Source organism: Schistocerca nitens, chromosome 4, assembly GCF_023898315.1.
Source record: "Schistocerca nitens isolate TAMUIC-IGC-003100 chromosome 4, iqSchNite1.1, whole genome shotgun sequence".
NCBI classification, from domain to species: Eukaryota; Metazoa; Arthropoda; class Insecta; order Orthoptera; family Acrididae; genus Schistocerca; species Schistocerca nitens.
In genome coordinates, this window is record NC_064617.1 from 384,328,218 (window position 1) to 384,354,023 (window position 25,806).

The window sequence follows — 25,806 nt, forward strand, 5'->3', positions numbered from 1 at the left end:
TTATCGAGCAGATGGTGTAAGAGTATGGAGACAACCTCATGAATCTATGTACCTGACTGTCAGCAGGGGACGGCTCAAGCTGGTGGAGGCTCTAATGATGTGGGGTGTGTGCAGTTGGAGTGATATGGGACCTTGATACGTCTAGATACGACTGACAGGTTGCACATTAAGCATCCTGTCTGATCACCTGCATCCATTCATGTCCAATGTGCATTCCGACGGACTTCGGTAATCTCAGCAGGACAATGCGACACCCCACACGCCTAGAATTGCTAGAGTGGCTCCAGGAAAACTCTTGAGTTTAAACACTTCAGCTGGCCCACAAACTCCAGACATTAGCATTACTGACCATATCTGGGATGCCTTACAACGTGCTGTTCAGAAGAGATCTCCACCCCCTCGTACTCACGGATTTATGGACAGCCCATGCAGGGTTCGTAGTCAATTTTCTCCAGCACTACTACAGACATTACTCAAGTCGTGCTGAGGCACTTCTGCGTGCTCGCGGGAGCCCTACGCGTATTAGACAGACGTACCAGTTTCTTTCGCTCTTAACTGTGTATAATCTTGCTAGTGTACGGACTGTCGTTCAGTTAAACATTTCATCCGCAGTGCCACATTAAGTTTCACGTGGCTTTTAGCTTTATCTTGAAATTCGTAAAATATGTTCGCTAACAATATTTATGAAGTTGCCTGTATTGTGAAAATTTAGTTGGAAAATGTTCCGAAAAATACAGACGTAATATTAATGTCAGTCCTTACAAAAACTATCCTGTAGTTACAAAATGGGAATTGTTTGTTAAAAGTATCGATTAGTACGTCAAACCAGCGCAGAAATTCATGTATGTCTGCTAAAGGTGGAATGAAATTGACAGAATATGAATCGGCATAAATTGAATTCTAAATAAGCAGATAATTGAAATAACGTTGTTACAAAATTTTATGTATTGGCAAGCCTGTAAAAGGGGTAGGCTGACAACAGATGCCAACAGTTCATCTACATCTATACTTCGCAAACCACCCAACGGTGTGTGGCGGAGGGCACTTTACGTGCCACTCCATTACCTCCCTTTCCTGTTCCAGTCGCGTATGGTTCGCGGAAAGAAAGACTGTCGGAAAGCCCCCGTGCGCGCTCGTACCTCTCTAATTTTACATTCGTGATCTACTCTGGAGGTATAAGTAGGGGGGAAGCAATATATTACATACCTCATTCAGAAACGCACCCTCTCGAAACCTGGACAGCAAGCTACACCGCGATACAGAGCGCCTCTCTTGCAGAGACTGCCACTTGAGTTTGCTAAACATCTCCGTAACGCTATCACGCTTAACAGATAACCCTGTAACGAAACGCGCTGCTCTTCTTTGGATCTTCTCTATATCCTCTGTCAACCCGACCTGGTACGGATCCCACACTGATAAACAATACTGAAGCATAGGTCGAACGAGTGTTTCGTAAGCCACCTCCTTTGTTGATGGACTACATTTTCTAAGGACTCTCCCAATTAATCTCAACCTGGTACCCGCCTTACCAACTATTTTATATGATCATTCCACTTCAAATCGTTCCGCACGCATACTTCTAGATATTTTACAGAAGTAACCGCTACCAGTGTTTGTTCCGCTAACAGTGTTTGTTCCGCTATCATATAATCATACAATCATACAATAAAGGATCCTTCTTTCTATGTATTCGCAATACATTACATTTGTCTATGTTAAGGGTCAGTTGCCACTGCCTGCACTAAGTGCCTATCCGCTGCAGATCTTCCTGCATTTTACTGCAATTTTCTAATGCTGCAACTTCTCTGTATACTACAGCATCATCCGCGAAAAGCCGCATGGAACTTCCGACATTATCTACTAGGTTATATATATATATATATATATATATATATATATATATATATATATATATATATATATATAGTGAAAAGCAATGGTCCCATAACACTCCCCTGTGGCACGCCAGAGGTTACTTTAACGTGTCTAGAAGTCTCTCCATTGAGAACAACATGCTGTGTTCGGTTTGCTAAAAACTCTTCAATCCAGCCACACAGCTGGTCTGATATTCCGTAGGCTCTTACTTTATCAGGCGGCAGTGCGGAACTGTATCGAACGCCTTGCGGAAGTCCAGTAACATGACACTTGCCTCGGAGCCTGTATCTAATATTTCTGGGTCTCACGAGTTGGGTCTCTCACGATCGCTGTTTCCGGAATCCATGTTGATTCCTAAAAAGTAGATTCTGGGTTTCCTGAAATGACATGATACGCGAGCAAAAAAAGTTCAAAAATTCTACAACAGATGTCAGAGATATAGGCCTATAGTTTCGAGCATCTGCTCGACGACCCTTCTTGAAAACTGGAACTACCTGTGCTCTTTTCCAATCATTTGGAACCTTCCGATCCTCTAGAGACTTGCGGTACACGGCTGTTAGAAGGGGGCAAGTTCTTTCGCGTACCCTGTGTAGAATCTAACTGGTATCCCGTCAGGTCCAGTGGACTTTGACTGATTTCAGTTGCTTTTCTATTCCTTGGATACTTATTTCGAGGTCAGCCGTTTTTTCGTTCGTGGGGGGATTTAGAGAAGGAACTGCAGTGCGGTCTTCCTCTGTGAAACAGCTTTGGAAAAAAGTGTTTAGTATTTCAGCTTTACGCGTGTCATCCTCTGTTTCAATATCATCCCAGTGTGTCTGGACATACTGTTTTCATCCACTTAATGATTTAACGTAAGACTAAAACTTCCTAGGATTTTCTGTCAAGTCGGTACATAGAATTTTACTTTCGAATTCACTGAACGCTTCACGCATAGCCCTCCTTACGCTAATTTTGACATCGTTTAGCTTCTGTTTGTCTGATAAGGGAACCTTCCCATCGCTCCGCAACCCCCCCCCCCCCTCCCCCTCAGATTTAGTTATGTTGGCACAGTGGATAGGCCTTGAAAAACTGAACACAGATCAATCGAGAAAACAGGAAGACGGTCTACACACGGAAAAATTTGAAAACGTCAAAAACGTATGTTTTGACAGAGCACAGAGAAAACTGAGACTGTGAAACTGTTGCATTCATTTGTTGCAGTTTGTGACACTCTTATGTTTTAATCACTTTTGGGAGTGATTATCACATCCACAAGAAAACCTAAATCGGGCAAGGTAGAAGAATTTTTTACCCATTAACCAAGTGTACAAGTTAAGTGGGTCGACAACATACTCCTGTCATGTGACGCACATGCCGTCACCAGTGTCGTATAGAATATATCAGACGTGTTTTCCTGTGGAGGAATCGGTTGACCTATGACCTTGCGATCCAATGTTTTCGGTTCCCATTGGAGAGGCACGTCCTTTCGTCTACTAATCGCACGGTTTTGCAGTGCGGTCGCAAAATAGACACTAAACTTATTACAGTGAACAGAGACGTCAATGAACGGACAGATAATAACTTTGCAAGAATAAAGTAAGTTAAGTTTTCGCTCGAAGGAAGACTTGAACAAAGGACCTGTGCTCACATCATCCTTGATGTTGCCTTCTTGCCCATGGACTACTCAGTTTGTGTATTTTGCTTATTTTTTCATAGTTCCACAACTTCCTGTTATCTCGATTGATCTGTGTTCAGTTTTTCAAGGCCTATCCACTGTGCCAAATTGTAACTAAATCTGAGGGGGGGTGCGATGGGGAGGTTCCCTTGTGAGTGGTTTTGGCTGCGTTTAAACTTGCAGTGAAGCTATCTTTGCTTTCGCAGTAGTTTCCTAACTTTGTTGTTGAACCACGGTGGGTATTTTCCGTCCCTCACAGTTTTACTCTGCACATACCTGTCTAAAACGCATTTTACGATTGCCTTTAACTTTTCCGTAAACACTCAACATTGTCAGTGTCGGAACAGAAATTTTCGTTTTGATCTGTTAGGTAGTCTGAAATCTGCCTCCTATTAATCTTGCTAAACAGATAAATCTTCCTCCCTTTTTTATATTCCTATTTACTTCCATATTCAGGGATGCTGCAACGGTCTCACGATTAGAGATGGGCAAACTCGTTCATCATTGGGAACTAGTTCACTGCTGATCGTTCTTTTTTGGGAAACGTTCATTTTTACTCGTTCGCCGTTCATTTGTGCTTGGTATATGGTTCTTATGAAAAACTGAAAACTAGTAGTTTAGGTGACTGAAGGATGGATGGCATCAAGAGGGGCACTTGCCTCCCCCTGGAGTATAGTTTTTATTCATTACAGAATTCTTACACACTTTTAGACAGAATTTCTGTGATTCTGCAGAACCTGTCGTTCAGCCAACCGTAGCCTTGTGTGGCTGATCGCAGGGAAATAATATAGGGTGGCGCACGGAAAACCGGCCCCGAGTACAGGCTGATCGCCAATTACGATGTGTTGCCCGTTACGAGAAGATACAACACACAAACATGTAATAATTAGGCAGTGAAGAAATAACAAGCTAATGCAAGCAGCAATTGCGAAACAATCGATGCGATGTGTAGAGAGCTGGAGAAGAGAACATAAAAATCTCACGCGACGCACATGGGTTATAGCTCATGTAGTCTTGTAAACCTGTTGATGGCTGTTTCCCAACTTAATAGACCACAAGTGTCTTGTATAAAATTCTTCGCTTCGACTTCCACTACATAGCTATGCTACATTATAAACAATAATCGTTTACACTCTATATATACTTCACGTTGTCTCTGAGTTCGTAGGCGAAGTAGAGACTTCATGGAAGCATAAAATAAAATGTGGTTTTCTCATAGTTGCGTCACACGCTTAGTAGGTTCGAATCCTGCCGCGGGCGTGGATGTGTGTGATGTCCTTAGGTTAGTTAGGTTTAAGTAGTTCTAAGTTCTAGGGGACTGATGACCTCAGAAGTTACGTCCCATAGTGCTCAGAGCCATTTGAACCATTTGAACCACACGCTTAGTAAAAATTAGGTTTTAATGTTGCATTAACGTTAATGCAGCAATAATAATAATAATAATAATAATAAGTTCGCAGTAATAAAGTTTTTGGTTTGAAAGCTCCTTCTGAACAAATCTTTTTAAGATAAGTAAATATGATTTTATGGCAATCTGTCTTTTCAAATGGAGAAGCACTGCTTTTCCTACTGAGCCAAAATGACCCACAATCCACTTTTTTCCGAAGAAACCAAACTAGCAGGTAATGCAAATTGGAAACGACCAAACTTAAAAATGAGAGCCTTCCTAACTGTAATGTTTTGTATATGAAAGGTACACGAAAATCGTTTTTATTTTTCTTACACTAAAAATTAAGCAAATTGTTGAAAGTTAGCCGCTAAATCAGGTCGGTGAAACCAAAAAAATGTGAATAACAAAACGTGCCTTGTTATGTCTTCTGCTGTTCATGGATATAATGAAGTGAGCTGATATGCCCTTTTGTTACCTGAAAAGACGTACCTATTACATACAATGTAATTTACTTAACTATAAAATACTTTCTCGTTACCGGTCGTGGACGCTGAATAGCCAGAACCAAGTGCAAGAACAGTTTCGAACACACGTAAAATAGGCGAGCGCAGTGAACGAAACGAACAACTGGATACTGAACTAACTAGGAGCAGTCGGCAGCGGAACTGAGACAGGTGGGTATGCGAAGAACGATGAGTGCGGCCGAGGGAGACAGACGAGTACGCGACCGAGGCTGGAACGAGAACTGCCGAAGTGACTGCCGCGACCGAAGAGAACTAGTGAACTATGAACCGATCGTTCCTCGTTCCCGGGAACTATGACCGTCGCGACCGAAGTGAACTATTAACCGATTGTTCCTTCGAATTCGTTCCTCGGTCCTTTCGTTCATCTTGGTGAACCGTTCCTTTGCACCCGTTCGTTCGCGAACCACCCATCTCTACTTACGATCACTGATTCCATGTTCTGTGCTTAGTCGAAAAGTATTATGTATTATCGTTACACTGGTATGTTTAGAGTTTATCTTCGAAAGTTAATGAGGTGTTGGGTGCGGGACAGGGCGATGCCGGCGACGTCGGTGTCCGCGGCGGCGCCGGTGGCAGAGCGAGAGTCGCTGGCGGCGGCGGCAGAGGCGGAGGCGGGCTCCCGGTGGTGGGCGAGCGCGCCCGACCGCCGCCGCCACGGGCGCTGGCTGCGGGAGGCCGCAGAGCTGCTGCTCGAGGGCGCCGTGCTGGGCGGCACGCGGCGCGCCTGCCCCGTCTCCACGTGGCGGGAGCCCCGCCAGCTGCGGGAGGCGCTGCCGCTCCAGCTCGCCGACGAGCCGCTGTCGCACGACCAGCTGCTGCAGCTCGTGCGCGACGTCATCCGCTACAGCGTCAAGACCGGCCACCCCTACTTCGTCAACCAGCTCTACTCCGGGTAAGTCTTAACACTCCTCAGTTCACTAATTCGAAAGAACTACATATTATACTGCACTCCTGGAAATTGAAATAAGAACACCGTGAATTCATTGTCCCAGGAAGGGGAAACTTTATTGACACATTCCTGGGGTCAGATACATCACATGATCACACTGACAGAACCACAGGCACATAGACACAGGCAACAGAGCATGCACAATGTCGGCACTAGTACAGTGTATATCCACCTTTCGCAGCAATGCAGGCTGCTATTCTCCCATGGAGACGATCGTAGAGATGCTGGATGTAGTCCTGTGGAACGGCTTGCCATGCCATTTCCACCTGGCGCCTCAGTTGGACCAGCGTTCGTGCTGGACGTGCAGACCGCGTGAGACGACGCTTCATCCAGTCCCAAACATGCTCAATGGGGGACAGATCCGGAGATCTTGCTGGCCAGGGTTGTTGACTTACACCTTCTAGAGCACGTTGGGTGGCACAGGATACATGCGGACGTGCATTGTCCTGTTGGAACAGCAAGTTCCCTTGCCGGTCTAGGAATGGTAGAACGATGGGTTCGATGACGGTTTGGATGTACCGTGCACTATTCAGTGTCCCCTCGACGATCACCAGTGGTGTACGGCCAGTGTAGGAGATCGCTCCCCACACCATGATGCCGGGTGTTGGCCCTGTGTGCCTCGGTCGTATGCAGTCCTGATTGTGGCGCTCACCTGCACGGCGCCAAACACGCATACGACCATCATTGGCACCAAGGCAGAAGCGACTCTCATCGCTGAAGACGACACGTCTCCATTCGTCCCTCCATTCACGCCTGTCGCGACACCACTGGAGGCGGGCTGCACGATGTTGGGGCGTGAGCGGAAGACGGCCTAACGGTGTGCGGGACCGTAGCCCAGCTTCATGGAGACGGTTGCGAATGGTCCTCGCCGATACCCCAGGAGCAACAGTGTCCCTAATTTGCTGGGAAGTGGCGGTGCGGTCCCCTACGGCACTGCGTAGGATCCTACGGTCTTGGCGTGCATCCGTGCGTCGCTGCGGTCCGGTCCCAGGTCGACGGGCACGTGCACCTTCCGCCGACCACTGGCGACAACATCGATGTACTGTGGAGACCTCACGCCCCACGTGTTGAGCAATTCGGCGGTACGTCCACCCGGCCTCCCGCATGCCCACTATACGCCCTCGCTCAAAGTCCGTCAACTGCACATACGGTTCACGTCCACGCTGTCGCGGCATGCTACCAGTGTTAAAGACTGCGATGGAGCTCCGTATGCCACGGCAAACTGGCTGACACTGACGGCGGCGGTGCACAAATGCTGCGCAGCTAGCGCCATTCGACGGCCAACACCGCGGTTCCTGGTGTGTCCGCTGTGCCGTGCGTGTGATCATTGCTTGTACAGCCCTCTCGCAGTGTCCGGAGCAAGTATGGTGGGTCTGACACACCGGTGTCAATGTGTTCTTTTTTCCATTTCCAGGAGTGTAGTTTACAATAAGTTTAGTTGACTTACAACTGAATCTACCAAGGGCTTTCTGTGATTTGTCAGAGGCATTCGATTGTGTGAACCACAACATCCTTTTAAATAAATTAGAATTCTATGGTGTCACGGGCAGTGCTGCAAAAAATGGTTAGTCATACCTCGCTAACAGGAAACAAAGGGTGTCAGTGCAAGGGACTAGTGAATTAAGTCATCAGAATGGGAAGAAATTACATGTGGTGTCTCACAAGGTTCCATCTTAGGGCCTTTGCTTTTTCTTGTATAAATTAATGATCTCTCATCAGTTACACTGCCAGAAGCATAGTTCGTTTTGTTTGCAGATGACACAAGCATTGCAAAAAATAGTATGTCGAGTGTAGTTCTAGAAATATCTGCGAATGATATTTTCATGGATATTAATAAATCGTTTAAAGCCAACTCACTGACATTAAACTTCGAAAAGGCTCACTATATGCAATTCAGAACCTGTAAGAGGTTTCCACCCAGCATCTGCATAAAGTATGAAGAAGAGCAGATAGAAGAGGTTGACAGTCTGTAATTCCTGGGATTACAACCTGATAATAAATTCAGTTGGGAGGAACACACCACAGAGCTGCAGAAACGCATTAACAAATCTGTATTTGCAATTAGTGTTAGCTGACATAGGCGACATAAAAATGAAAAAGCTTGCATACTTTGCCTACTTTCATTCCATAATGTCATATGGTATAATATTTTGGGGTAACTCTTAAAGTCAAACAAGTTTTCAGAGTCCAAAAGCGTGTAATACGTATTATGTGTGGAGTAAATTCACGGACGTCATGTAGAAACCTCTTCAAAGAACTGGGTATACTAATCACTGCCTCTCAGTATATTTACTCCTTAATGAAATTTGTCCTAAATAAACTATCTTTTTCCAACAAACAGCTCAGTTCATACATACAATACCAGGAACAAAAATGATCTGCACAAGGACTTAAAAGCACTTACTTTAGTTCAAAAAGGGGTCCACTGCTCAGGAACACTAATCTTCAATAATTTGCCAGCAAACATAAATTTAGTTAAAAATAAAGATCAGTTTAAAAGGACCCTGAAAGACGTACTAGTGGCAAACTCCTTCTACTCCATTGACATTATTTTTAATAGAAACAAATGATGTATATATTCATACTATTTGTATTGTTATTTCAGCTTTAAAAAAATGACATGTTCCACATCCACGAGGATCCCCTCAGCACGGATCTATGGAACGAAAAACTAATCTAATAAACTAATGCAACACCTGCATCTTTCTGAAAGCAGGTTGCATTTATTCAGGAATCCAGTACACCATTTTATTCCCCTGTATTCTGGCTTCAAAACTATTTTTCGGCGATGAAACGACCTTAAATCATCTTATTGGCAGGGCCTGTATCCCCACATGGTACCACTGTACTGGTAGACTTAGGAGCCAACGTCTTCCTGCATCCATAACGTCAATCATCTGCTTACTGCTTTCTGTGGAGTGTATCCTTCATTGGGCCAAACGGGGAACTCCAAAGGTGCGAGATCTGGGCTGTATGGTGGATTAGAGAACAGTAAAATGACGTTTTGTGAACTGCTCTTAGGTGCACAGGAGAAAAAGTTCGTTTGCAGATTTTGGTGACGAACAAGACAAAGTAGTTTCTTCACTAGCACAATATACTTCAGTTGATCGTTGCACCATGAGGGAGGACATCAAACACAATAATCCCAGGAAACAGTCCCCTTGACTTCGGTAGCTGAAGGTGCAGCTTTCAACTTTTTCTTCGGAGGAGGGATGTTGTGGCACCACTCAACGGATTCCCATTTTGTTCCCGGTTAGAACTGATGAACCCATTTTTCATTGCCTGTGGCAATGTTAGACAAAAAATTGTCCAGGTTAGCCTTGCAACGCACTAGCAAATCAGCACATATGCTCTTTATGGTCTTCCTTCCTCTTAAGCGCCGAGAAGCCCAGAGGACGCACACGCGCGCACCTACCTACCTACCTTTGAGTATCCCAATTGCTGAATGTGTTATTACTACCAACAGAACTCCACTTGGGCAGAGAGGTGATGGTGATCCGTCGATCACCTCTAATGGGCCCATACGTTCAAACATAGGAGTCACAGTTGTGTGTATGCGGCCGGTACGTGGGAGACTGGGCAGGATTGCGTGACGTCGGTTTGAAGATGAGACCACTCTCCCAATGACTCTCCATGCTTTTGTTCATTGCTTGGTATCCGTGTGCATTCCGCGAGCGCATATATCAGCGACGCTCTGGTTTTCCTCCAAAAGCAGCTCAATGACAGCTCTCTACTTGGAACGCACCTCTGTTACAGATGCCATTTTGAAGGCTATATATCGCGCCACAATCTATGAAAATTTCATGAAACTATAGAGACTAAAACGGCAATATTCAGCGCTGTCCCACAACTAATTCCAGTTTTAGACCGAAACTGGCCGAGAGAAGTGTTGCATTACTTACTGAACGTCCCTCGTACTATGCATCACTCGTTACTTGCTGACGTTTCCTCTCTGCCTAACTTATGAAACAAAGCTGCATTCATAACACACGTAAAAACATTCAAATACCAAACGACACAAAAGAAATTTTCATAACTTTAAGCAATTCATTTAAAATTGATTAGCTACAAGTTACGGACTCAACATAACAAGAATTAAAAGTATTTTCGCCTGCGAGAATGATCTCAAAATCATTCACCAAATGAGTCTCCAAACCGTGTTCGTATTTTTGGTTCTTGATTTGTACTCTTAACATTCATTTGTTTACTTTCGCTGTCCACATTTCTTGATGGCCATAAATACAAGCAAATAAGTATCTGTTAAGGCTCGACGTATAAAGTCAAGCAACTAAAATGAGCGCAGTCCAACTGGTGTTCCGCTGACGTCAACAGCTTACATACGGCGCTGACATAACATGCACCGCTACTATAAATCAATCTGTTACCACAGCCTTTGGCAATTACAGCCGCTAAATTCGGCAGCTCAAAACTATACTCATCCTTCAAAGTAACCCTGACCTTGGGCTACGTACAGATCAGCCAGTCATGACTAAATCGACGAATTTGGCAAACGTTAGTTGCAGCATACTCACTTTAACGACTCATAGTATGAAGTCATAGATTTTTACAATGTTTCTTTGATAATTTTGCCTTTCTTAATGTGCGGTATCGCTGATACAGGGCCTCCGCTAAAATAATTGACGCTCTTGAGACGAACTGGCTTGAATCAATCAGCTTTTCTGAAAAGTAGAAATGAATTGGATCATCGTAATTAAGGAATATACAGGTACGGGTAATATTTTAAATTTACTCTATCGCAGACTTTTCACTCCTACTTGTCGTAAAACCCGATACACCATTCTACGGCAGCGATTCTTCATTTAAGCGGAAAAGACAGTGAACAATTAGACTTTAATAGGAGCATCCAGTAGCTTCTTCAGTAGTGACTATCTTATAGTTCCAAAATATAAATTTACTGCTCTATACGGCATATTTACCACTATTCTGAAGCACAACCGTTCAAGCCTCCTGCCAATGCGATTCCAATGTGCTTTGCCCACGGCCTGTCTGCCACGCCACTCCTGTTGGTATCGGGCCTTCCATCTCCCGTGTGACCTTAGCATATGCAGCCTAAGAAGTGCTGTCACAGTAACCTTCTAATTCACTGAGGTAATAAATCATGGGATAGTGAAGTGCACATATACATATGGCGGTAGTATAGCGTACTCAAGGTATAAAAGGGAAGTGCACTGGCGGAACTGTCATCTGCACCCACGTCATTCATGTGAAAAGATGTCTGACGTGCTTATGGGCGCACGATGGGAGTTAACATATCGAGCGTGGAATGGTACGAGTGGGACCCAAAAGAAACAGGACTCTGAGGGCGCTGCCATTCGTAGACGTAGTGCAGGGTTCTCACGCTAGATGGTGTTAGTAGACACCTTAATGAAACAGCTGTGCAGACGGCGTCAGTGTAGAGCTGAACGTGCAAGTGTGGTATTGTTTCTCTGACTGTTGACTGGTTGCCTCTGCGAAGTCGTAATGGCAACTTCAAAAGAACAGTGTGTGTCAAATTGTTTCCTGCTTAAAAATACTGCAACGGAGACACACCAAATGCTTCAGGAAGCTTTCCAGGACGACGCTATGAGCTACACACAGGTTTTAGTGGTTTGAGCGCTTTAACCGTGGTGAGATGTGTGTTGAAGACCAAGCTCGTTCTGGACGCCCTTCAACATCGCGAAATGAGAACATTGAAAAGGTCCGCCAAACGATCGACCAAATTTCAGCAGACAGGAATCAGTTGGAGCTCGTGCCAGCGGATTTTGAGTGAGGATTTGCACATGAGACGTGTTGCTGCTCAATTTGTTCCGCGCCTTCTCTCACAAGAGCAGAAAAACACATCCACATGAATGTGTCGGGATTTGAAAACAGATTGCACGTGATCCAAACTCCTTGAACATAGTCATTACAGGGGATGAGAGTTGGTGTTACAGGTATGACCCAGAAACCAAGAAAGCGTCAAGCCAGTGGAAGACTCCCAACTCTCCCAGACCAAGTGAGGTCAAATGCGAAGACGATGATCATTTTCTTGATGTTCGTGGGATTGTGCATCGGGAATTCGTACCCCCCCTGGCCACTGTTAACCAGCACTTTTACTTCGATGTTTTAAGGCGTCTGTAAGAGGATGTGAGGAGGAAACGCCCGGAACTTTGGCGATCAGGTGACTGGTTTCTGCATCACAACGCCGCCAGCACACACGGCCTTACGAGTGACCCACTATTTGGCATCTCGGAGGTGGTCTTGTTCCCCACGCTCCGTATTCGCCGGAATTAGCCCCGTGCGACTTTTTCCTATTTCCACGAATGAAAAAAAACGCTAGAAGTGGAGCGTTATGACGATGTGGAGGCGGTAAAAAAGCTTCGCAAAGGGCACTGGACAATATCAAACTTAGTTCCAAACATGCTTCCAACAGTGAGAAGAGACTTGACAAGTGCATCGCATGTAATGAAGAGTATTTTGAAGGTGATTGAAGTAATTTTGTAAAATGGTTCATGAATACATTTTTTGACAATCCGGTTTCTTTTGGGTCCCCCTCGTAGTTAGAGCTATACGCATGGGAAATTTTATTTCGAAAATTGTTAGGTAATTTAATATTCAGAGAGCCACAGTGACAAGTGTCGAGAATACCAAATTTCAGGCATTACCTCTCACCACGGACAATGCAGAAGCCGACGGCCTTCACTTAACGACCGAGAAAAATGGCGTTAGTGTAGTTGTCAGTAGTAGCAAACAGGCAACACTTCGTGAAATAACTACAGAAATCAACGTGGGACGTACAAGCTTATCCGTTTGGACAATGCGGCGACATGTGGCGTCAATTGCCTATGGCATCAACCGGCGCGAGTGTCTTTTATATCAGCACGACGTCTGCAGCGCCTCTCCTGGGCTCGTGATCTTAACGGTTGGACCCTAGACGACTAGAAAAAAAGTGCCGTTGTCACAAGAGCCCAGATATCAATTGATAAAAGCTGATGGTATGGTTAGTCTGGCACAGACGTCACGAAGCCATGGATCAAAGTTGCCAACTGGTCAACTGGTGGTGGCTCAACAATGATGTGCAATGTGTTAAAATGGAATGAACTGGGCCCTCTGGCTCAACAGGACTGATTGACTGAAAATGGTCACATTCAGCCAAATAGTGGCCATTTACAGCCATTCGTGGACTTAATGTTCCCAAATTGTCACTGGGACTCAACTGTTCCTGATTGTTTTGAAGAACAGTCTGGACAATTCGAGGGAATGATTCGGTCACACAGATTGCCCAACATGACTCCCATTGAACATGTATGGGACATAATCGAAAAGTCACTTACTAAACAAAATTCTGCTCTGGCAATACTTCCGCAGTTATGGTTGGCTGTAGAGGCAGCATGGCTCAGTATTTCTTCAGGAGACGTATAACTTAAGTCCATGCCATGTCGAGTTGCTCCACTATGCTGGGAAAAGGTCCCACACGATATTAGGTATTCCATGACCTAAGTCACTTCAGTGTAGAATTTGGGCTGCCGCCACAGCTCAAAGTACTTACATAGCCCACAACTGAACTTTATTGCGTGCTAAACATAAAGATTTTCTGTTGTGCAAAACTATTAGTTTTCTCTTTACTCCGTTTTACTCCGTTTTAGTGGTAGGTGGTGTTTTGGAAACAATGTTCTCGCCACTTGTTCAGATTTGTCTGGCAGGAGATTAGATAAGCATTACTACAATCATTTGAGCCCTCTTGTCATAACAAGAGTATTATGTTGCAGTCTATACAGTGTGCCTGTGGGGCGGCAGGTAATAAGCAAACGGTCATTCTTAGTTACGTCGCTATGAAAAGACTCCTAAATTGTATGTGTGTGCCTTCCACCAACCTTCGCCGTCTAAAAGAGCCTGAAATTTATTTTTTGTCATCCAGAGAGCGATGGAGAACATACTGCCCATAATTTCCAGTCTGCAGTCCAAATTACTCTGTGCTAACTGAAAGAAAATCTCGTTCTTGCTGTTTCATGAAAGGATCACAAACGAAGTTTAATTTTAACTGGTGAATAGTCCGTAGTTCATACGCATGAAATGAAATGTCTTAGTTTTGTAACTAATACCCCTACCAGAAATAGCACTATTGACAGTTCAGAGGCGACCTCCTTGAGAAACTCGGATAGTCTATCGCCCAAACTTCTTATCACTAAAATAAAATTGCTCGCACGGAAAGTGGAAAATAATCTCGCCGCTTGCCATGCGGTTTTGTCAACTTACGGGCGGCAAGCATACGGTTACTTCCGTCAAACCAAAGCGATCCAGGACAGTGTACAGACTTCGCGAGGTCAATTCCCACTTTTACCGAAAACTGATTAGTCTGGCATGACATGAACCGCAACGTATGCGGGCGTTTGATTGACACGGACAGTTTGATATCTCGGTGCAAAGTGTCTTACCACTGCATCTCTGACTGTATTTACACTACTGGCCATTAAAACTGCTACACAAAGAAGAAATGCAGATGATAAACGGGTATTCATTGGACAAATACATTATACTAGAACTGACATGTGATCACATTTTCACCCAATTTGGGTGCACAGATCCTGAGAAATCAGTACTCAGAACACCCACTTCTGGCCGTAATAACGGCCTTCATACGCCTGGGCGTTGGGTCAAAAAGAGCTTGGATGGCGTGTACAGGTACAGCTTCAACACGATACCACAGTTCATCAAGAATAGTGACTGGCGTATTGTGACGAGTCAGTTGCTCGGCCACCATTGACCAGAAGTTTTCAATTGATGAGAGATCTGGAGAATGTGCTGGCTAGGGCAGCAGTCGAACAGTTTCTGTATCCAGAAAGGCCCGTACAGGACCTGCAACATGTGGTCGTGCATTATCCTGCTGAAATGTAAGGTTTCACAGGGATCGAATGAAGGGTAAAGCCACGGGTCTTAACACATCTAAAATGTAACGTCCACTGTTCAAAGTGACTTCAGTGCGAGCAAGAGGTGGCCTAGGCGTGTAACCAATGGCACCCCATACCATCACGCTGGGTGATACGCCAGTATGGCGATGACGAATACACACTTCCAATGTGCGTTCACCGCGATGTCGCGAAACTCGGATGCAACCATCATGATGCTGTAAACAGAACCTGGATTCATCCGAAAAAATGACGTTTTGCCATTCGTGAACCCAGGTTCGTCGTTGAGTACACCATCGCAAGGTCTCCTCTCTGTGATGCAGCGTCAAGGGTAACCGCAGCCATGGTCTCAGAGCTGATAGTCCATGCTGCTGCAAACGTCATCGAACTGTTCGTGCAGATGGTTGTTGTCTTGCAAACGTCCCCATCTGTTGACTCAGGGATCGGGACGTGACTGTACGATCCGTTACAGCCATGCGGATAAGATGCCTGTCAACTCGACTGCTAGTGATACAAGGCCGTTGGGATCCAGCACGGCGTTCCGTATAACACTCCTGAACCCACTGATTCCATATTCTGCTAACAGTCATTGGATCTCGACCAACGCGAGCAGCGAAATCGCGATACGATAAACCGCAATCGCGATAGGCTACAATCCGACCTGTATCAAAGTCGGAAACGTGATTGTCCGCAATTCTGCTCCTTAAACGAGGCATCACAACAACGTTTCACCAGGCAACGCCGGTCAACTGCTGTTTGTGTATGAGAAATCAGTTGGAAACTTTCCTCCTGTCAGCACGTTGTAGGTGTTGCCACCGGTGCCAACCTTGTGTGAATGCTCTGAAAAGCTAATCATTTGCATATCACAGCATCTTCTTCCTGTTGGTTAAATTTCGCGTCTGTAGCACGTTATCTCCATGGTGTAGCAATTTTAATGGCCAGTGGTGTATATAAGAGTGCAGTGGACCGCAAAACGGTACATAGACGACTCTGCGTACTAGTAGCAGTATTTAAATGCCCCCCATTGTTGTACGTATATTGTCTGTCAATTCAGAATTTAAAATTTTGATTTTTATTAATACTTAAATTTGCTTTAGTTACTGAAAAAACATTAGCTCGTCTGCATTTAAATTTAGCCAGCTACAATTATTAGAACGAATCAAACAGAACATGACCTCTGATGTGCCTCTTTAAGAATCCTTCTGACCATTATTTACAATAATTTTGAAACTTGGTACAGCTGTATTTCATGAATGAATGAATGAATGTCGTAGTGCTGTAATTGTAACTTTCTATTACAAATGCAAATGATAAGGACGTTTCCTTTCCACATTTGGGTTTTTGTAAAAACTTAACTCACATTTAGCTTATTGGTGTAACGTATTTAATGCTTAAACATAAAACTGAGGCTAAATATGAATTTTCAGCTTCAGAGTCAAACACTGAGCGGTTTCAATTTTGCATAAAAACGCAGATTTTAACCAAAGTATTACCTACTCTGATATGGTTGAAAGGGTTAACTTTGAATTGACACACATTTGCATATTCTGACCAATTTTTAGCTTTCTAGTTATACAGGGTGTTACAAAAAGGTACGGCCTAACTTTCAGGAAACATTCCTCACACACAAATAAAGAAAAGATGTTATGTAGACTCCGGAAACGCTTAATTTCCATGTTAGAGCTCATTTTAGTTTCGTCAGTATGTACTGTACTTCCTCGATTCACCGCCAGTTGGCCCAATTGAAGGAAGGCAATGTTGACTTGGGTGCTTGTGTTGAGCAATGAGTCGCATGTCAACAGTACTAACATCAAGCACATCAGTACGTAGCATAAACAGGTTAGTGTTCATCACGAACGTGGTTTTGCAGTCAGTGCAGTGTTTAAAAATGCGGAATTGGCAGATGCCCATTTGATGGATGGATGGATTAGCACGGGGCAATAGCCGTGGCGCGGTACGTTTGTATCGAGGCAGATTTCCAGAACGAAGGTGTCCCGACATGAAGACGTACGAAGCAACTGATCGACGTCTTAGGAAGCACGGAACATTTCAGCCTATGACTCGCGAGTGGGGAAGACCTAGAACGACGAAGACACCTGCAATGGACGAGGCAATTCTTCGTGCAGTTGACGATAACCCTAATGTCAGCGTCAGAAGTTGCTGCTGTACAAGGTAACGTTCACCACGTCACTGTATGGAGAGTGCTACGGGAGAACCAGTTGTTTCCGTACCATGTACACCATGTACAGCATGTACAGCATGTGCAGGCACTATCAGCAGCTGATTGGCATCCACGGGTACACTTCTGCGAATGGTTCATCCAACAATGTGTCAATCCTAATTTCAGTGCAAATGTTCTCTTTACGGATGAGGCTTCATTCCAACATCATCAAACTGTAAAGTTTCACAATCAACATGTGGGGGCTGACGAGAATCCGCACGCAATTGTGCAATCACGTCAATACAGATTTTCTGTGAACGTTTGGGCAGGCATTGTTGATGTCTTGATTGGGCCCCATGTTTTTCCACCTACTCTCGTTCAATGTAGCACGTTATTTCATACGGGAAACTCTACCTGTGCTGCTAAAACATGTGCCTTTACAAGTACGACACATGTGGTTCATGCACGATGGAGCTCCTGCACATTTCAGTCGAAGTGTTCGTACGCTTCTCAAAAACATATTCGGTGACCGATGGATTGGTAGGGGCGGACCAATTCCAGGGAATCCACGCTCTCCTGACCTCAACCCTCTTGACTTTCATTTATGGGGGCATTTGAAAGCTCTTGTCTACGCAACCCCGGTACCAAATGTAGAGACTCTTCGTGCTCGTATTGTGGACGGCTGTGATACAAAACGCCATTCTCCAGGGCTGCATCAGCGCATCAGGAATTCCATGCGGCGGAGGGTGGATGCTAACGGAGAAAATTTTGAACGTTTCCTGTAAGAAAGTGTTTGAAGTCACGCTGGAACATTCTGTTGCTGTGTGTTTCCATTCCATGATTAATGTGATTTGAAGAGAAGTAATAAAGTGAGCTCTAACATGGAAAGTAAGCGTTTCCGGACACATGTCCACATAACATATTTTCTTTCTTTGTGTGTGAGGAATGTTTCCTGAAAGTTTGGCCGTACCTTTTTGTAACACCCTGTATTATTCAGCGCCACTTTTTTCTTAAGGTCGTACATTTTGCCTAACATTCATTTGGTCATTCTGAGAGTTAACTATGTTAACATTCTTAGGCATAAAATGACTAAGTCTGGAAAAGTTATTTTAATTTTTGACTCTTTAATTATGGTCCAGTCATTTGTGTTAACTGTGGTAAGCCCCGGCATACTCGCTCGCCTTCGTACCTCAAACATTGTTACAGTGCTTGTTTCGTCTCGTGCTACATATCGTAAAAGCTCAATAACAGGAGACCACAGTTGGAGGCATAATTTTATTAATATGCTTTATCTGACCTCTAAAGATGTTTAGACATAGGTAACGCTACGTTGAAACTACAATTGTACTCTGCAAGCAACTGTGCAGAAGCATCGCATTCGGCAGCAAAATATAATTTTGTCACATATCAAATGTCCAGCCAGAAGAGGAAATTTTCTATAAATTACCTCTGGCTGGTTGGTACATAATTCAGGTTTGGAAAGGTTATAATTATTTGGGGAGGAAAGTGAAATTGCACCTTGCTAAAGACTCAGAAATTTCTATTACAATGGTCCATTACTACCTACGGGTAAGGTTAATTCAGTGTAGAGATCTTCTTATGACTCCTTGTTAAACATCATAGGGTATACAGAAATTGTTGAAATCTAGGCTATGTAATCATCCACTGTACTATTGGAAAATAGAACTGAATGCTTTCACTGATGGCTTACTGTTGTTTCAGTGTGGATCCCTATGGTCTGGTGGGGCAGTGGTTGAGTGATGCACTCAATCCCAGTGTCTACACATATGAGGTAGCACCAGTGTTTACACTGATGGAGGAAACTGTCCTGCAGCAGATGCGGCAAATAGTTGGATTTCCAGGAGGCCGTGGTGATGGCATTTTCTGCCCAGGAGGATCTGTGGCCAATGGATATGCAATAAGCTGTGCACGCTACCATGCAGCGCCACATATAAAGGTAATACAAAAGATGTTTCCTGAGATGGTATTAGCAGCACTTTTCTACTTTGCATTTAGTTCTTGGTCATCTAGTCTTCATTGTCTTTACTCGGTACCATTACTTCCCTCTTTGCATTTTCTCACCCCATTTGAATACACATTCACTTTTACCACTTTCTGCCTTGATTTTCCACAAAATCATTTAAATATGTTTCAGTAAACTAAAAGCTGAAAGAACAGAGGTAACTTGGGTAACTTAACCTTCAAATGAAACATACAGTATGTAACCATATTTGTAACAGTCTCTTGAAATCTCAAAATACACCTCCACAGCAGATCTCAAAATTACGTCTAATACACACACTACAGAAGATTCCTTGAAAACTTAAGTTGATATTGCACTATTTTGCTGCCTATGAAGTTCATACACTTCACCTTTTTATAGAAGAAAAGTCCTTAATAGTGATGCACCAGATAACCTGCAAGTTTTTCCAATTTGAGTAATAAGTTTCTAAGTTCCGTGCTCCTTCCTCCTTGGCAATCATTACTTCCATACATACAAACAGTAATGTCCTAAGAAGCTGTGCTTCACCAAAATTCAACTCAAAGGTAGACATCTTTGAACTAGATCTTATTTTATTTGAAAACTTGACTAAATTCGAATTGCTGGTTCACAATGGCAGCTTGTGACTTGTTTTTGGATGCTAGAGTATCTATCTGTTTAAAAACAGATCTAATGAAACATGGGGATTTTTGACTCATCTGTTCAGTTTGTAATTTGGCAAAATTATATTTTAAGATTAGCAAGTAAATGACACTTGGAGGTCACAACCCATGTCCTGACCTATCTATTCTACTGTCTTCCATATTTCTTTTGATACCTATTTTTTGACACTGCTTCATTTTGTGCTCTGTGAAGTATACTCAGCCTAAACTGTTGTAGGCTCACAAATTATATGGTGTTTAATAATCTGAAAAATTTTTCCCCCATTTTCAGAAACAAGGTCTTCATGGTCTTCCACGGATGGTCCTTTTTACATCACAGGATGCTCACTATTCTGTGAAGAAAATGGCTTCTTTCCTTGGTCTTGGTTCTGACAATGTGTATCTCATAGAATGTGATGCTAGAGGAAAAATGGATGTGAAACACCTAGAACAGGAAATCCAAAGAGCACTGAATGAAGGAGCATTGCCTTTTATGGTTTCAGCAACAGCTGGTATGTACACAACAAAAATCCTGTTATTCATGAGTTTTCCATTTTCAAACGTATAGCTGATATTGCTATAAATATGAAATACCCTACAATAGTCTATAATTTCACATTTAAGGCAGTGATAAAATGATTGTTCATGTAGAACTGCATCAAACCAGTCTTTGGACTGCATACCACATTATTTGTCCGTACATATTACATAATGTAACATACAGTGCACATTTATTTCCTACAATTAAATTGTTTCATTACAAATAATACCTATTTCCAGGTACAACAGTTCTTGGTGCATTTGATCCAATCCCAGAGATAGCTGACCTGTGTAAAAAGTATAATTTGTGGCTTCATGTTGATGCAGCATGGGGTGGTGGAGCTCTCATGTCTAAGAAGCACCGTCACTTGCTAAAGGGAATAGAATTGTAAGTTGAGGGAAAACTTACTATGAATCATACTTCAGTCTTTAATGATTTACCATATAAATGTTCCTTATAACTCATATTTTCTATTTTGTGATTTTGCTAACAATGGTCTATGATCTTGAGTTCTGTGTATTAAATAATGAAAGATATTTGGAACTGAGACTGGAAAAGTTGAGTTGTTAGTAAACCTGATGGACTGGCATGTCACAAACCTCAAATTTATAGTCATAGCTACACAGTCTAAAATTTGTGACCACATTTATTAAAATAATTCCCAGAAAACAGTTTTGGAAACTAAAGTTTCATGTGTTTCATGTGCTTCAGATTCTCAGCTGTTAATTCTTTACATTTTATGGAACAGCTACAAAGTGGTTCTATTGCATAAAATATTTGCTCCTTCATTGAAATTCTCGACAGTAATGAAGGGTTGCAGCTCACTTTGAAATTTACTTAAGTGTCTATGCATCATATTTATAAACATTCTTTCAGAGCTGATTCTGTGACATGGAATCCACACAAACTGCTAACAGCACCACAGCAGTGCTCAACATTCTTGTTGAGACATGAAAATATTTTAGCTGACTGCCACTCAGAAAGTGCTCAGTATCTATTTCAAAAGGATAAATTTTATGACACTAAATATGACACAGGAGATAAGCATGTGCAGTGTGGCAGGAGAGCAGATGTCATAAAATTCTGGATGATGTGGAAAGCAAAGGTAGAATATTCATGTGCATTAATTTCATTTAAATTCAAGGAATTTCTTCTAAAAGTGTTTCCTACATTAATATACTTTGAATTCTGATAAAAAATGAAATGTAAGTGAATATTTTCCCTGCAGGGCACTAATGGTTTGGAAAAACATATTGACACAGTGTTTGATAATGCTGAATATTTCACAAAACAAATTAAACAGAGAGAAGACTTCAGAATGGTTTTAAATGAACCAGAGTGCACAAATATATGTTTCTGGTACATTCCACCATCTCTCCATGGCAAAGAAAATGAAGCAGATTTTAAAGACAAATTACACAAGGTAAGTTCTTCTTCCACTGCAAACTAAACTCTTGTAAATAATTTGTTCAGTTCAGCTGACACACACCCAAATACTTACTTCATGCCACTAAAGTGAAAGTAAAGTTAAGTCTTCAAAAAGATATCTTTTCATCAATCTTACTCTCCCATGTTAACCAATTACTATCTTCTGATTATCAGATGGTTTGTTTTCCAAAGAGTTGATAAGCCTATATGCCTGGGGAAATGAGTTCTTTTTATTCCTACACTCTCTTCAAAGGAATAATGGATTTCATTCCTGCAGGAGCTTGTGGAAACAAATATTTTACACCACAGATCATCCACTGTTCAAAATTGTTACCTTGGTTGAAAAATTATAAATTACTCCCCTTTGCCATCCTTTGTTGCATTTAGCTGTTGCCACTGCTCTTTTCCCTTCAATTTTTCTCGTTTCTGGCTCTTATCAACTCTAATTTTATGCTTTCCCCCCTGCGACTGGGAAGACATATGCATGTGTGTACATAATAGGACACTAGACTGTGGCCACCCACACACCTACTGAACTTCCTTTCACCTCTATAATACTGGTGATTCTGCTAAAGCTCATTACCTTGTTAGCCTTATCATTTGTACTATTATACATCTTTCACTGAGAAAGCATAACTTGTGTTACTGCCTTAGTCTTTTGTCTGGTCAGTATGGGTGAATGATTTGGGGAAGGGGGAGATGTGGGTGAGGTATCTTGTCATAGATGAGCTGTGAGAAGTAATCATCTGCTCTGATCTGCATACTCGCCTGTTCTATATAATTTTTTATCCCTCTACATTGCTTTTCATATCTGACATCAATATTGCTTTCAATGCCTAGATTTTACCTTTTTCTTACTGTGAAAATTTCGTTAAATTTCTGGCTGACATCAGTAACTCAAGAGGGACTACCTATTGAATGAGGGATTGATAATCTTGCTGCTCAGTCCCTTAACTATTCCACCCCTATCCAGCTCTTAAGTTACACCACTCTAGAAATAAACTGAAATGTGCAACATGTGCCAATTACATCTAACTTGTATGTCTCGACAGGTTATGATGTATATTGAAATAGCATTTACAAAATCTTTCTTTAGGTGCCCTGCATCACCATGAATTATTTGCAAATTCGGTATAAAATAAACAGAAATAAATGGAATTAATGTTTCATGTTACATACCTTCTTGATTTCAGGTGGCTCCCAAAATTAAGGAAAGAATGATGAAGGAAGGTACAATGATGATTACATATCAGCCACTGAATGATCATCCAAACTTCTTCCGTTTAGTCCTCCAGAATTCTGCCTTAACTCACACTGATATGGATTACTTTGTGGAAGAAATTGAGAGACTTGGAAAAGACTTGTGAAACTTCCCTGCTGTCATAATTTTGTTTGTGAAATGACTGTGATGACACAAGATATGCATGCCTGATGAGTGTTTGTATCAAATGCATGGTATACAGTCTGCAAAGACTAAATTGCATCCTAGAGGTCTTACCTCACAATGTATAAACATTTTAACATTATTTATTTATGGAGACTGACAAATGTTAAAAGCTGTAGGATGAACATTAAAAGTAATTTTAGTGAAACAGTTTCTTCTTTTAAGTATAACTGATAACCAACAAGCATCTCGTCTACTAAATAGTTTCAAATAAAATTTTAATGATATCTTGACCTCTCACACCTAGTCTTTAATACAGTGTCTGCCTGCACAGCTAAGTGGTAACTTCATCACTAACTTGCAGACACAATATGAACATATTTGAAACATAGGCATAAACAATTAACATAACACAAAATTGAAACCTTTTACAAACTGTCAAAATATTCTGCTGTCAAAATATTCTGCTGTCAAAATATTCTGCTGTCAAAATATTCTGCTGTCAAAATATTCTGCTGTCAAAATATTCTGCTGTCAAAATATTCTGCTGTCAAAATATTCTGCTGTCAAAATATTCTGCTGTCAAAATATTCTGCTGTCAAAATATTCTGCTGTCAAAATATTCTGCTGTCAAAATATTCTGCTGTCAAAATATTCTGCTGTCAAAATATTCTGCTGTCAAAATATTCTGCTGTCAAAATATTCTGCTGTCAAAATATTCTGCTGTCAAAATATTCTGCTGTCAAAATATTCTGCTGTCAAAATATTCTGCTGTCCAGATCACTGTTACTACACAAATACATTAACCAGAACTCATATGGTAATTAATCCTAATAGATTCTTAAAACAATTTATTAAAATACTAAAACAGTTTATTACTGTTTGTGTAAGAGCCCTCTTAGGAATGTCAAGCTAACAGCCCAAAAGAATTAAAACTTCCTGTCCACCTCTTAGTTCTGCTAGACTAACTTATCATATCTAGATCGTATACCAATATATCTTATAGAGAAAAATGTTCATATTCTTAGTGTTGTAAGGTTGCAGCAAACAGATTACATATCTTCTGTGTGTTTATAGAACATTAGTAGTAAAAGTCAGTTCCTAGTATACTAGAAAGAAATCTGATTTTCATAACAGCAACATCATATGGAAAATCTGTAATAAATTTGCTTGTTGGTCACTGAAAATGAAGTCTTGCCTAAGTTTCCCTAAATGCCTGTAGAAATATTCCTGAGATGAACATAAATATCCTACTCAAATATATTTGCAGACACTATATGCTACAGCAAAATAACTCTCATAAACTGTTTATACCTTGATTAAATTTAAAGCATGCTATTAGAAAGTTACTAATTTGCCAGTTGGCCGTCTATGAACCACAAATACAAATGAGAATACAGAATTGGGTTATAAGTAGGATAAAATTGAACATAGATATCTAAGTACAAAATACACCTTATTTCCAACTTTTTACAAATTAGTGGTAGAACATGGAGGATACTGAAATTAGAAAAGTGTTTTTGGCCTGTCATTTACAGCAAGATTTTAGGTGAAAAGTGCTTCAAAATGTTGCACTCTTTAATAAGGTAAATCCACTTGCTCCAATAAAATTCCAGTGAGTCTGTGATATTCCGGAAAATCTAGAAAGTCTGTTTTCATAAGGTCAGTGACATAGCAATCTCTACCTTTTCTGATTTTGCCTTCCTTGATGAGCAGTATTGCTGATATAGGGCCTACATTACAATAATTAACGCTCTTGTGAGACAAACCAGTTTGAATCAATCAGCTTTTCTGGAAAGTTTAAATGAATTCGGAGCATTAAATGGAGGAACTTACAGGTACGAGTAATACAGGGTGTACATTAAGTCCAGGAACACTTGTACACACTTGGGCACAAGACCAACACATTGTACAGGTGTCATACAGGTCATTTTGAAGAGAAACCCTGGAAGTTTTTCATGTATACTGCCACAGCGTAGTTTGGTAATATGCCGATAGTCAGCGCTAGTCGCAAACATAAAGCTACCGCATCGATAGGTCAGCCGCGCTGCAGAAGGGGACAGCTATTCCATGAAATGAAATAGCCTCTCTGATCACCAGATCTCTGTGTGACTTAAATCTTTCCCCACAGAAAGAGATCTGGTGTATGTGCCGCCTCTACCACGTCATGTAGCAGAGCTCTGGGAGAGAATATGGAAAGAGACTTCCACAGTCGATGATGCCATGCTGGGACAGGTAGGGCAAGTTTCCAATTACCGAATTGACGTCTGCCGGGTCACTCATGGTTTGCATATCGAATATATGTAAAACTTTTGGGTTTTTATTTAAAAGGCAATATGTATGCTATCTGTGCAATGTTTAGTTATTGCACA

General features: G+C 42.1%; 1 protein-coding gene across 1 annotated transcript in view; it reads left to right on the forward strand.

The window, feature by feature from the left end:
* The window catches only part of LOC126252321 (cysteine sulfinic acid decarboxylase), a 45,847-nt gene extending 21,953 nt beyond the window's left edge, over window positions 1-23,894 (forward strand). The window contains exons 2-8 of the mRNA XM_049953205.1: window positions 6,047-6,335; window positions 19,161-19,395; window positions 20,374-20,593; window positions 20,862-21,009; window positions 21,499-21,727; window positions 21,851-22,045; window positions 23,244-23,894. Coding sequence (XP_049809162.1) covers window positions 6,047-6,335; window positions 19,161-19,395; window positions 20,374-20,593; window positions 20,862-21,009; window positions 21,499-21,727; window positions 21,851-22,045; window positions 23,244-23,417 — 1,490 coding nt within the window. The 3' untranslated portion in view covers window positions 23,418-23,894. The remainder of the gene's footprint in view (window positions 1-6,046; window positions 6,336-19,160; window positions 19,396-20,373; window positions 20,594-20,861; window positions 21,010-21,498; window positions 21,728-21,850; window positions 22,046-23,243) is intronic.
* Window positions 23,895-25,806: the final 1,912 nt, after the last annotated feature.